At 35.8% G+C, this 13,970-nt stretch overlaps 1 protein-coding gene across 2 annotated transcripts in view; it reads right to left on the reverse strand.

The window, feature by feature from the left end:
* EXOC4 (exocyst complex component 4) overlaps nt 1-13,970 on the reverse strand; it is a 953,704-nt gene that overhangs the window by 257,531 nt on the left and 682,203 nt on the right. For both annotated transcript variants that reach the window (XM_037836132.1, XM_037836133.1), the window contains one exon: nt 8,142-8,361. In XM_037836132.1, coding sequence (XP_037692060.1) covers nt 8,142-8,361 — 220 coding nt within the window. The remainder of the gene's footprint in view (nt 1-8,141; nt 8,362-13,970) is intronic.

The raw sequence follows: 13,970 nt of genomic DNA on the forward strand, positions 1-13,970 counted from the left end.
GTACATATACATTTATACATATACATACATATTACTTCTCTCCTGGTTTTGTAGAAAGCTACTTACAGTATTCTGGTTAACCATTAACCAGGAACTTCTCTAATAAACTAGCCCAGTCAGCTAAGATACTATCTCATTTTCATTCAAGACGAGACTATAAGTTCAAGATATTTGAAAAAATTCAAGTTGATCATATTATGTGCTTGTTCTACCTGTATATACAAATCATTTCTTACTGGCTCACTTCACAGACTTCTTCATCAATGCTTATGAGTACAAGTTCCCTTTTAGTATTACATCAATAAAGGCACTTTGTCTAGATTAATCACAAGCATGAACTGGTCAGGTTCCTGTTCATGACACTATTTAAAGGAAACATATGGATGAGTACTTTTAGAAATTGAACACTCTTGTAACAAAGCAACTACTCTCCCACTAAATGTCTCTCTCTCTCTGTTTGGATTTTCTAATAAGTTAGTATAAAACTAGGAACAATATCACATTAAAGTACTTAAACAATGATTGGGAATTCATGTCTGGGATGGTTAAGGATGATAAAAATTACTAGGTTGGTAATGCTATAAAACAAAGACTGAAAAATGTTAATTACAGAATTTGGGTGGGGAGTATGTAGGTGTACATTGTATTTTTTTTTTTTTTAGCTTCTTTGTATATTTAAATTTTTTTCATGATAAACTTCTGGGAAAAAATATTGCCAGGTTCTGATATTGGCTGTCTAATCAAGTATGAAATAAACTATTGGGAAAGACTAGTGACCATTAGAAACTTTTGCTAGAAAACATTTTTATTTCTGAAGGTGCTTTCCTAGCACCATTCTCTTTAACACTGATGGGATTACTATTTCTGAATGCAGTGATCATATGGGTGTGTGTGCCAATGAAACTAATTATTATGAAGCATCTCAATATGTAAAGTACTTCATAAAGCTCTGCTGAATACAGGATTCTGTTATACTTCTCACCTTAGTCTTATGAGGTAGTTTGAGCAAGTATCATTCTCATTTTACAAATGAGGGAACCGAAGCTCAAGGAAGGTAGGTGGCTTCTATGAAGGTCATAGAACTAACAAGGAGGCAAATCCAGGATTTATATGCTTTTCCTACCATGCCATGATGAAACTTACATTAATTACTTGCAAGAATTATTATAAAGAAATAAAAAAAATAAAATGTTTAAACCAGTAATAGAATTAACAATAAAAAAAAACACAACTTGATTAGACACCCTGAAGACACAGATGAATGCTGTAAGATCCTTAAAATCTCTGTTAGTAAGGAAAGACTTAATTTGCTCAGTTGTGTTGGAAGTGAACAAGTGACTGTTGAAAGCCACAGTGACGATGTAAGCAATCAAAGACAGCAGCAAATCCATCTTCTACTCCACCTGCATGGATAACGCCTGAACAAGTGGTTGGTTTCCCTACCTGTCATGAAAAGGCCATGCAGAACTACTAATGAATAAAATATTAAGAGTAAAACTCAGAGAAAATCAAAACCACTGGCAAGTGGTGTCTCTCTAGATCTAGATAAACCCAGAGGAATCAAACCCCAGTCCATCTTGGTTCTAAGACTTATTTTAGAACTGAGACCATTAGCAACACCTCTCAGAGCTCACAGGGGGAAAAAAAAAATCAATTGATTAGCTCTCTTTTCAACTTAATGATTTGCATGATGACTTCCAGCAGACTTACATGGGTCTAATCTATTTACACTAATAAAGCTAAATCTATTCTGTACCACAGAGTGGAACAACTGGCTGTGATGCAAATGCTGCTCAAATGCAACATTCTTCATATTACTATAATTTGATATGATGAAAACAATATGCTAGTGCTACTGGCACATTCCTTGGGAAACCAGCAAGAGGTTAGTGTCAGTACTTTGGCTTAGCTGGGGAGATAATAGGTTTGGGCATCAGTATAATTATCTCTAGCAAGTCATTATATTGTAAGCAGCTGTGTCCACCAACTTTCAATAAGTTTTATCTAGACTTACAGCAATCGTTCAGTCTACAGAAAACTTTCATTCTGAATCTTGTTGACATCTAGGATTTGGACCATCCTGGACCTACTGCCTTAAACAGTACTTTTACACTGCTTCCTGCCAGAGGGTCTTCAAGGAAAATATAGCAAAGTGAATATATTGCATTCCATACAGCTTGCTCCCAATTACTAGCTTTAGTGGTCATAAACAGCGCTTGCTGATTCTGTTGCTAATACATGATTAGTAGACAAATTGTAGGAAACTGAGAAAGTAGGTGAACAACATCATCTCTTTCTGTTGCACTGGGGTTAGGAAATAGAAGTTACTAGGTGGGTGCTAGAGTATGAAGAACAGGAAGTAGTGGAAAAAGCAGGTCAGCGATGAGAAGGAGCAGCAGGTTGAAAATCTAGACAAAGACATCAGGGGATGAGGTGCACAGTCAGTAGAGGTCAGAAACCCATCAAGGTAAGAGTTATGGAGCAGGCAAGTAACATGGATCAGAGCACTCAATGCTGAAATCCAAGCATATGTAACATGGGCCAGCAAGAAGAGGATATGTTTTATAATCATTATTCCATTTAATCATTGGTATTCCTATGACATAGATTTTATTATTCCTGTTTTATAGAAGAGGAAATAGGTACAAGGAGGTTAAGCAATTTGGTCATGGTCACAAAGTTATCAAATGAGATGGCTGGGATTTAAATACATTTGTATTTGAGTCCAAGACTTATGTACCTGGGTTCAAAATATCAGGTACAGCACTGTGTCATAAATTTGACTGAAATAAAGAATGCCTCAACTCTGCCTTTATATACTCCTTTTCAGGGCAATATCTGAATCTATGGAGTAGAAAGATCCAGGACAGTGGCACTAATTCCAGCTACACATTGGAATCATCTGAGGATCTAACGAAACTGATGCCCAGACCCCACCCCAGACCAATTGAACCAAATCTCTGGAGATGGGATCTGGACATCGGTATTTTTAGAAAGCTCCTGTTTGATTCTAATGGAGAGCTGGAGTTGAGAACCACTGCTCTAAGGTCACAGTTTGTAAAAGTGGAAAGTACAGCTGGGTGAAGGAGAAATGAGAGTGTGGTGATGGCAGGCAGACTGTAACCGTTTCACTTCTCAGAAGTTATTCTGACAAATAAAGGAGTAGTAAGAAAAATGAAAATTTAAACACTTAAATGTTTCAAGATTGCCTAATATTTTTACTTACACAGCTTATGTTTTTTCCTCCCTTGATAAGGGAATTTGAGCCTGAGTATTAGGAAAGCTGCCTGTCTCAAGTGCCTTACATGAGCCAGAAAATGTAAGTTTGTCTTGCATTTGAAAAGAACTTTGCAAAATTCAGCAAGGTGCTAGACTAGGGAGAGGCTTCTCCTGCTGCTGCCAATATTGCTTTTACAATTTCTGAGCCTGTGTCTAACAAAGCTAAATACAGTAATTTTTTTTTAAAGTGACTACTCTTGTTCATCACAATGCTAAGAGCCCACAACATAAAATCCCATTTCCTAACTCCCAGCTACACTTGGTGGAGTTGCAAAAGGCGATGTTTCTTAAACTTTAGTGTGCATCAAAATCACCTGGAGGAGAGGCAACAGTCTCTTCAAGGGATGCAGCGTACCGCCCCATAATGTCAACATCTCTTTACAACCTTAACAGGTTAGGGTGGTCACTGTCCAGCCATCTCTGAAGATCAAGAAGGTGATTAAAAGAGAGGAAGGGGTACCAACAGACAAGATAGAATTTAACAAAGGATTATGAATACTGAACCTTATATAAATTTTTTTTTAGATGCTAGGGTATTAGAATAGCTAGAAGGAAATAATGCAATGGTTGAACTGTAACCCATAACATTCTTTGACATTTGCTTTATAGCTACTCATTAAATTGTACTTTGAAAGTTATCACCTTTCAGCATATATGTTATATTTCACAATAAGGAAATAACTGAAACTGTGGAACTGTAATCCATAGCATTCTTTGAAAGTTGCTATATAACTACTTGTTAAATTGTACTTTGAAAGTTTTCACTTTTCCATATATATGTTATTTTTCACAATAAAAATGTTTAAAAAAAGATTAAAAAAATCACCTGGGGGGCTAGTAAAAACACAGATTCTTGGGCCCCACCCCAGAGCGGAGTAAGATTCAAGAATTTGCATTTCTCACAAGTTCCTGGGTGATACTGATGTTACCAGTCCACAGACCACACTTTGCACAGCACTGGTAGAAGGCATGTGTCTCAAGCTCTAATGTACATACAAATCACTGGAGATATTGTTCAAATGCAGATTGCGATTCAGAAATCTGATGCTCTCTTCCAGCATGGGTATGGGGCAGACTTGACTTGTGCTTTGGTTCACACAAGTAGATGTCCATTCAGCAGTTTCATAGATAAAAGGGATAAAAACCTTAAGCATATAAACCTCTCTACCCCTGTCTTAGATGGAGATACTAAAATGCAAATAAAATTATATGATATGCCATCAATGATAAACTGGAGAACTGAAGTGAATGTCTCCCCATATCTAAGCAATGTACAAGTGGAGTCTCCTGAAGACATATAAGACAGAAGATGGTATCTGCTTCTATTTGTTTCTGTGGCGCCACGTCCAGAATGCTAGAAGATCTGACTCAGGAGAAATGAGGAACTTCTCTTAGGAGAGTTCCTTAATTTGAATCAGCATGCTTTGCTTTGCATTGGCTAGAAGCCATTTTGCTGGGGAAAAAAAAATGATGGCAATAGAGGAATCTCAGATGGTAAGACTAAAGGGAGTATTCCAATCCTGCATTCATACTGATAGCATTAGAGGCATAAGAACAACATATTAATTTAAGTATTGTGGGGAATCTTAAACCAAAGACCATGAATCTTATATTCTGGATGGGAAACATGTATACACGTCTTGTATTAAGGAGGCCATCATTAATTATTTTTATTCACTGATCCATTCAGCCATTTATTATATATTTAGTGCCTCCTCTCTGCCAGGTATTTTATAAAAGTGGGGGATTTAGAAAAGAACCAACTGCAACAAATAACCAAGCTTTTCCATCTGTTGGAAAATACGTAAGGCACTGAAGCAAGAGATAGGGTTCTATGTTTTCACTTCTCTGTAAGGCACTATAAGGGAGCAAGGGATTTAAAGTAGTGTTTCTCAAACTATGGGGAGAGCTCAGTTTTTTTCCTCAATATTTTATATATTGATACTTTTCACAAAACACAAAAATGAATTACTAGAAAAAATAAATTTAAAAAATCACAAAGAGATAACAAAACACAAGTCTCGATTTTTAAATTATTAGATTCAACAACGTCAAATTGTTAAAAAAAAAAAAGTGTCTAAATGCTTACTCCCAAATTCTGCATGCTTCATAGTAGTAGATCAGTAACAAACAGCTTAGCATGTTAGACCTGGTTTAGAGCATGAACTCCAGGATTGGAGCTCTTCCTTCCTATTGACTCTCTCCCTCCCTCCCTCCCTCCCTTTCCACCTTCCTTCTTTGTCTCCTGTGACTAGAAAGTTAAATTGCTTATGTAAAAGCATGTTAGCACCCACCCACAGAAGTGTCCCTTATAACCATGTCACCATACTGCCCAGATGCCATTTTGGAGAGGGAAGGACAAAGTGTCCTCGGGTTTTCTTCAAAGGTCTCCCAAGCCAGAGCACCACTGAGACCACTGTCCTTCCAACCTTCCTGGAGAATCTGGGTTGGGCTGATGCTACACGACACTGGGTATTGTCTCAGGGAAAAGGAACAAACCTCTCTTCTAACAAACAGCAGTCTAGCAGTGGGAATAACTTTAAAGGTCATCATCACACTTCATGTATTTGAATACTTAACTCACCCGCATCTTTGACACATACATATTTCTTCAAGCTCCTACATTTGTTTTGGATTCTGAGCTAAAATTTTTGAGGACTATTTCTTACTTTTCTTTAGATTAATCACCTACAATTAGCTGTGAATAAAAATATCAAGGAATCATTGAAACCCACTTAAGAAACATTGAAACTTGTGCATAAAAAATTATGCTAGGAAATAATTTACAACCATTACTAAGCATGAGACTCTCTCAACATGGTAAAGGAAAATAACTATCACTTCATTTGCTTTTCTAGTCTCATAACTCTGAGAATATCAAACAGATTTATTGATATAGTTTAACCAACTGGCATTCTCATAAAATAAAAATTTTATGAAGAAAAATAACTAATTAACAAAGAGGTGTTTTGGCTCTGAAAACAAATTTGGAGGTTAATAGTTTGAATGGTCTTAGTTTCAAGATTTACTCACATATAATTATCAAATCTTGATGAGGTCAAAGAGAGAAGAAGTAACTTGGAGTTCTTTTAACTCCTCAGAATAGAAAAGTTGTTTTAAAGGACAAGAGACACAATAAAATGTACAAAATTGCTGGCGATGAGGTGGAATGACCGACAGGCCCAGTGGTAGACTGCTCAGAGGTGCCCTTTAGTTGGAAATGTGTGACCTGGACATAGCCAAGATTGTAGTCAACTAACTAGTTAATGAGTTTTAAGGTATCTGTTACTCAAGCTGAAAATGATCATGTTTAATAAGACACAGATTCACTCTGTAGTGCATTTTTGCCTTTTCCCCCCTTTAAATTCAGTACAACAAGCATGTTAAAGTGCCTCTATAAAGCATATAGTATGACACTTTAAGTAAATAGATATGGAAATGCTTTTTGATGGTGATGAGGCCAATAATAATGGTTACGGGAGTCCAGGTTATACAGTCCATAGGGTTGTCTCCAAGAGAACAGAAAAGCACAGAGAAGTGTAGAGACTAGATGGGGTAAGGGCAGTAAGGGAGAATCATCAGGAAAGGGGAGCTACTTAGGATAATCAGGAGAAGCTACCCTGTGGAGGGGATATTGTAACTGAGACTCAGAGAGGAGAAGGTCCCAGCTGTGCAAATATCCAGTGGAAGAGCAATCCAGCAGACGGAAGAGTGAGCACATGCTTTTGCCATTCCTCTTACTCTATATCCCATACTCAGTACAGATCCCTCATCACAAAGATATTATAAAACAGACCAAGACAATCCAATTGAACATCCTCCTAGGTGGGATGCTATGATTCAAGTTCTGGGAGAAGTGAATGCCACTCTTCTACTTTCTCAACTGTCAATAAAGAGTTTCCTCATATAAAAAGAATATTAATAAATAGGAAGCTTCACTATGAAAGGTCTGGCACTTCTGTTAATTCAAATGTACAAAGAAGGAAAAATACAAGGAGGACATACATATATAAAAGCAGGTAAGAGCAAACAAATGAAGCAAGTGCAACTCCCTTTCATTTACACAACTTCTCTTTGACGAGCTCAAGCCTTCAATATTTTAAGACATTCTCACATTGTGCAACTATGTAAAAATGTGCTATTATGTCCATCATTCTCTTAAAGAAACACTATAGATTCAATGACAGTAAATAAAAATGTATACCCATAATTTAAAGTCATGCTAATTGTCTTTTAGTTTTATATTTACCTCCAACTAACTAGACTGGAATATAGGTAAATAAGTACCTCAAATATCTCCTGTGATGTGGACTAACAAATTATTTATATCTGTTGTCCAGAAACCATTTGCTTATATAGTCAAAGTAAATATTTCAATATTAACAAGATCATCACTTGAATTAAATTATCTGACTTTTAAAACAAGGCAGTTGGCCAGTTTGCTCAAATTCACAGTGAGCTAGCTGTGTTATTTATAGTAAGTCTGCCCTCAAATGGAGCAGAGGGCTTCCTATTGGTAATTGGAGTTACGCAGAATTAACTTCCTTGCTGTTATTCCTTCCTACTGCAGGATGCATTTGAAGGACAAATTACAGGCAAATAATGAGGAACTGACTGCATGTTAATGAGAGCCACCCTCTCTCACAACCAAAGCTAACCATTATTTTCTTAAAGATCATAAGGAACTTCATTTCCCTACATTAGTCTTAAATTTCCCTAATGCCTGTTTAATTTATTTCCTCTTGTTTTGTCCCTGAAGAATATGGAAACAGATGGTAATTCTTCTTCTTCTTTTCAATTATGACTTTTCTCAAGCAAGAAAAATTGCTGATAAAAACAGTAAGTGTGAAATGTACTATTACCTGTAGGAGAGGCCGCTGCACCCCCAGCACCTTCATGGTGTCCGCATTGGCCAGGATCTTCAAAGGGTCAGATGTCTTAGTGACTCCTTCAATCTCCTTGTTGATCTCAGCCAAGACCTGATTGAGGAAGATGTTTTTGATGTACACGGTGAGAAACTCTCGAAGAGGACACTGTTTGGCTGGGCCAAGTCCTAGGGCATGCTCAATCTCCTGAATAAATCTGGAAGACAAACAGAGTAAAAAGGTTATTAAGTGCATCAGAACAATAGTTACATAAATATGACACAACACATATGGATATCTGTAGGCTTTGGCCATTTCCATGGAGATATGTGGGGAAATTCCCAGAAATCTTAACAAAAGAAGGTTATATATTTATATTCATCTAAATGGGAGCTTTTAAAAAACTACAGATTATTTCATTAATTGAAAAGAAATTGGATGTAATAGAAAACATGATGTCTAAGCAGGGGGGAAAGGAGTGAAGAAAATATTTGTATTAATCCAAAAGACATTACACTAGTAATGAACAATCTGAAGACGGAATCAAGAAAAAAATTCCATTTACAATAACAACTAAAAGAATCAAATATCTAGGAATAAATCTAACCAATGAAGTACAGGACTTATACATGGAAAACTATAAAACACTGTTGAAATAAATCAAAGAGTCAAATAAAGGGAAAGACATTGTGTGTTCACTAAATGTCAAGGTGTCAATTTTATCAAAAGTGATTTATAGATGAAATGCAATCCCAATTCAAACTCCAACAGCCTTTCTTGTAGAAATGGAAAAGCTAATCATCAAATTTACAGGGAAGGGTAAGGGCCCCAAATAGCTAAAGCCATCAGGAAAAACAAGAATGAATTTAGAGGACTTATACTTACCCATCGTAAAACTTTTTACAAAGTCACAGCAATCAAAACAGCATGGTACTGGCACAAGGACAGACATATAGACAAACTGAATAGAACTGAGAGCTCAGAAATTAGCCTTTACATTTATAGCCAACTGATTTTTGACAAGGTAGCAAAAACCATCAGTGAGAAAGAACAGCCTTTTCAACAAATGGTGCTGGGAAAACTGGATCCCCATTTGCAAAAAAAACAGAGAAGAGGGCCCATATCTCACACCATATACAAAGATCAACTCAAAATGGATCACAGACCTTAATAGAGGGGCTAAAACTATCAAACTCCTGGAAGAAAACACAGGGAAGCATCTTCAGGACCTGGTATTAGGCAACGGTTTCTTAGACTTTACATGGAAAGTACAAGCAACAAAAGAAACAGTAGATAAATGGCATCTCATCAAAATTAAAAACTTTTGTTCTTAAAAGGACTTTATCATGAAAGTAAAATGATAACCTATACAACAGGAGAAAATATTTGGAAACTACATTAAAGTATTAACATCCAGAATATATAAAGAAATCCTTCAACTTGACAAAAACAAAAAACTTAACCGAATTAAAAAATAGGCACAAGACTTGAACAGACATCTCTCTAAAGAAGACATACAAATGGCCAGAAAGTACATGAAAAACGCTCAGCATCACAGCTGTCAGGGAAATGCAAAACAACACAATGATATACCATTTCACACCAATTACAACGGCTGCTACTAAAAAAAAAGAAAAAAAGAAAATAACAAGTGTTGGAGAGGATGCGGAGAAATAAGAACACTCATTCATTGCTGATGGCAATGTAAAATGGCACAGCTGCTGTGGAAGACAGTTTGGTGGTTGCTCAGAAAGCTAAGTATAGAACTACCATATGACCTGGCAATCACACTACTAGGTATATATCCAAAAGAATTGAAAGTAGGGTCTCAAACAGATATTTGCACATTGAAGTTCACAGTGGCATTACTCATAACTGCCAAAAGATGGAAGCACCCTTCCATCAAATGATGAATGAATAAACAAAGCGTGGTATATACACACCAAGGAATATTATTCAGCTATAAAAATGGAGTCCTGATACTTTCAGAACATGGATGAACCTTGAAGTCATCATGTTGTATGAAATCTCAGACAATAAAATAAAAGGACAAATTTGTATGCTTTCACTGTTTTGAAACAATTAAAATAAGCAACCTCATAGAGTCAGAATCTGTAATACAGGTTTCTGGGAGACAGAGTGGGTATAGGGAATGGGCAGTTAAGGCTTAAAAGGTACAGCATTCCTATTTGGAATGATGGAAATGTTTTTATAACGGATGGTGGTGATGGCAGCACAACATAGTGAATGCAATTAAAGGCACTGAAATATATATCGTAATATAATTAAAAGGGAAATGTTAGATTGTATACATGGTAACAGAATAATTTTTTTTAAATCCATGGAACTATACTATACAGTGAACCCTAAGTTAAACTGTGACTTTAATTAATAGTACAAGTATAAAAATGTGCCCTCAAACTGTAACAAATTGTCCACACCAGTGTAAGGTCTTGGTGGTGGGGTGGCATGTGGGAATCCTGTATTTTATTCATGATTGTTCTGCAAACCCACAACTTCTCTAAATATATATATATATATATATATATATATATATATATATATATATATATATATATATATATATTTTAAAGACATGACTAACTGAGAAGATATATTTGCAGCTTATATCACAGATGAGGGCTAAAAATCAACTCAGTTGAAAAATGTTTAAAGGACAATAAAAGACAATTTACCGAAAAATAACAATAGCCTTTAAACATAAGAAAAAATTCTTCATTCAGAATTAGAAAAGTGCAAAGTATACTAAGCTGAGATACCATTTTTCACACCCATGTAACTGATCAAATTCCAAAAGTTTGAAAACACACTCCCTTTGTATAGGTGGGGGAGAGAGGCATTCTCAGTGAAGGAAGATGACAAATGATACAGCTCTTAGGAAGGGTGAATTGGTTCTATCATTCCAAATTACAAATGTATTTCCTTATGACCCAGAAATCCCACCTCTGGGATATGAATATGGATTAGATGATCTATATACAAAGTACACAGATCATTGCAACACTGTTTTTAAGGCTGAAGTTTGGAAACAACCCCAAAATTCATTCATTAGGGAACAGTTAAATAAACAGTGGTATAGCTACACACTGGAATATTGTGCAGGTCTCCCTTGCACCCCATAATGGAAGCTTTTGAAGCATTAATATGAAAAGATCCCCAGGACAAATTAAGTGAAAAGAGCACGGTGCAGAAAGATATATGTTTAGCAGTATTTATTACTATGTAAGAAATGCATATCCTTACATTTGCTTATTTTAGTATAAAGACACCCACGGAAAATTCACAATAAACTAATAAAAGTGAGTACCTGTGAAGGCAGAAAGAGGAGGGAGAATAAGACTTTTCAAAATCATTTAATGTTTTAAACTTGAGGATGTATTACCTACTCAAATAAAATTAAATTAGAAAATATAAAAATTACCTACACATATCAGAGATGATATTCCATAAATGCTTTCTAATTAGACCACATTTCAAGTTTGGTGTATAAAATGTTCCTTAAGTTTAGGTATTTAACCTAATAAAGAGTTTTCTTTAATTAATTAATAAATGTATTAGGTTTAATCTTACACTTCATCAGTTAAGCACTCCATTAACTTCTGGGGTGTATGTGAGTACGGGGGATACATACAAGATTATCATAATGAAAAAGTAATCCACAGTGTGTGGAAAAGAAATTGAAAATTGAGAAGCTAAGAGAAACAGAAATAAAGCTTGGAAAGGGAAATGAAAGCATTACCCCAACCAAGAAATAATAAATCTTTAAGGAGAGGTGGGTAAAAGAAGACAGAGGAAAATGAAAAAATAAAAGTAGATAGTTAACCATGGCCATAATTTTAAAACCTTCAAATCCTACACCCCACTATGTTGAGCCCTTCTGATCTCATCTAACCCACAGAGAAATCCCCATTGTCTCCTTGGTCCACCTCTGAAAGAAAAACACTTTTATTAATTTTCTAATGAGAAGATACACCAAAGGGCTTCTCATTTTATTTTTTTTAAATATCATGGGAATTTCTTGGAACATCAAGACGTTCTCCTTTCCATCTTTATTTTTCCAGCGTCTGGCTCACAATGACCCCTCATAAATGTAAGATAATGATGACAGATACCCCATGGTTTAAAACAAAGATTTCAGAATCAACAATTGTATATGGAGAGATGAGTGTATGAATATTTGTAGCTATAATATATACATACACATGTGAACATATGTGGGTATAAATCAATAAAGATATAAATTTGCATTTGTTTGATAGGAAAAAAAGTTATGGGACTCAATCACCAGAATTGGTATTTATTCTTTGCAAAGGGACTTAGAAAAAGAGTACTGTGAGCAGAAGTGCTTCTTACACTTTCAAAATAATTAGCATTTATTAGAGAGAAATTTCTACTAGTCATTCTGCTCCCAAAGAGACTGACAGAAGGCTCCCAATTATTCTCATCTGCTTTCTTTCTAGTCTCTTATTTGCCTTTGGTATCCCTAACATATGAAAGCACTCTGAGCAGCACTGATGGAGTAGCTCCCAAAACTTGCAACTGAGTGATTTCTTTCAAACACAAATCATTTCTTCCCTAAGCACACATATCAGTCTAAAATTATACATCCAGGTTGATGCTGTCATCTCTAACTCGAGGGGATCTACTCAACGTGTTTCCAAATCTGCTTTCAGAGTTGTGACGATCTCGCTGTGCAGAAAGCATGAAACATGTGAGTGAGAATGAAGGAGAAAAATTAGGGCTGCTTCACCAGCTCCGTCTTAACTCTAGTCAAAAATGAGAAGTGATGACGAAAATGGGCAAACTGCCCTTCCCTGGTAAGGAAGGACACAGAATAGGAACTTTCCTAACCATCAAGGAAGTAAACCATACTGTCACTCTGCAGAGAATGACTTAGGGAAGTAGAGGGGTCAAGAGCAGAGCATTTACAGGAGGTATTCGAGTTTGAACCTTGGATGTATTGTCTGGAGCAGCTTATTTTAACCTCTCTTAACCTTTTATATTCTGTAAAATGGATATAATACTAATACATCCCTCACAGGGTTGTTGTAATGATTAAATGGGGCAATAAAAGTTAAGCACTCAGCCCAAGGTTCGATACATGGCAACTGCTAAATAACTGGTGGCTGCTGCTATTTTTAAAAACACTTTTTAAAATTTATTTCTTATTAGAGCAGAAACATCATGCAGGAACTACGTTCCCGTATACCACCCCCCCCAAACACACAAAGTTTTCTCTGTTATTAACATTTTGCATTATGTTATACCTTTGTTATAAAATGAAACAATATTATAATTATGCTATTAACTTTAGCACACTGTTTACACTGTGCTGTACAGTTCTATGGGTTTTATGTATATGTGTGTGGGTGTGCGGCAATTTATATATAACCTAAAATTTCCTTTTTTTCCCCTTTTCAAATATACAATTTAGTGGTGTTAATTACATATGTAAAAGTTGTGCCTCCATCTCCACAATCCATTGCCAAAACTTTTCCATCACTCCAAACAGAAACTCCATAACAATTAAATAGTAACTCCCTATCCCCCTCCTACTTGGTGCCTGGTAACCTGTATTCTAGTTTCTGACTTTGTGAATATGCTTATAATGCTTATTTTATGTAAGTGAGGTCATACAGTATTTGTCCCTTTTCATCTGGTTTATTTCATTCAACATGATGTCTTCAAGGCTCATCCACATCATAGCATGCATCAGAACTTCATACCTTTTTACGGCCAAACAATAGTCCATTGTATGTATATACCATATTTTGTTTATCCATTCATCTATTGATGGACACCTGC

Source organism: Choloepus didactylus, chromosome 5, assembly GCF_015220235.1.
Source record: "Choloepus didactylus isolate mChoDid1 chromosome 5, mChoDid1.pri, whole genome shotgun sequence".
Lineage (NCBI taxonomy): Eukaryota > Metazoa > Chordata > Mammalia > Pilosa > Megalonychidae > Choloepus > Choloepus didactylus.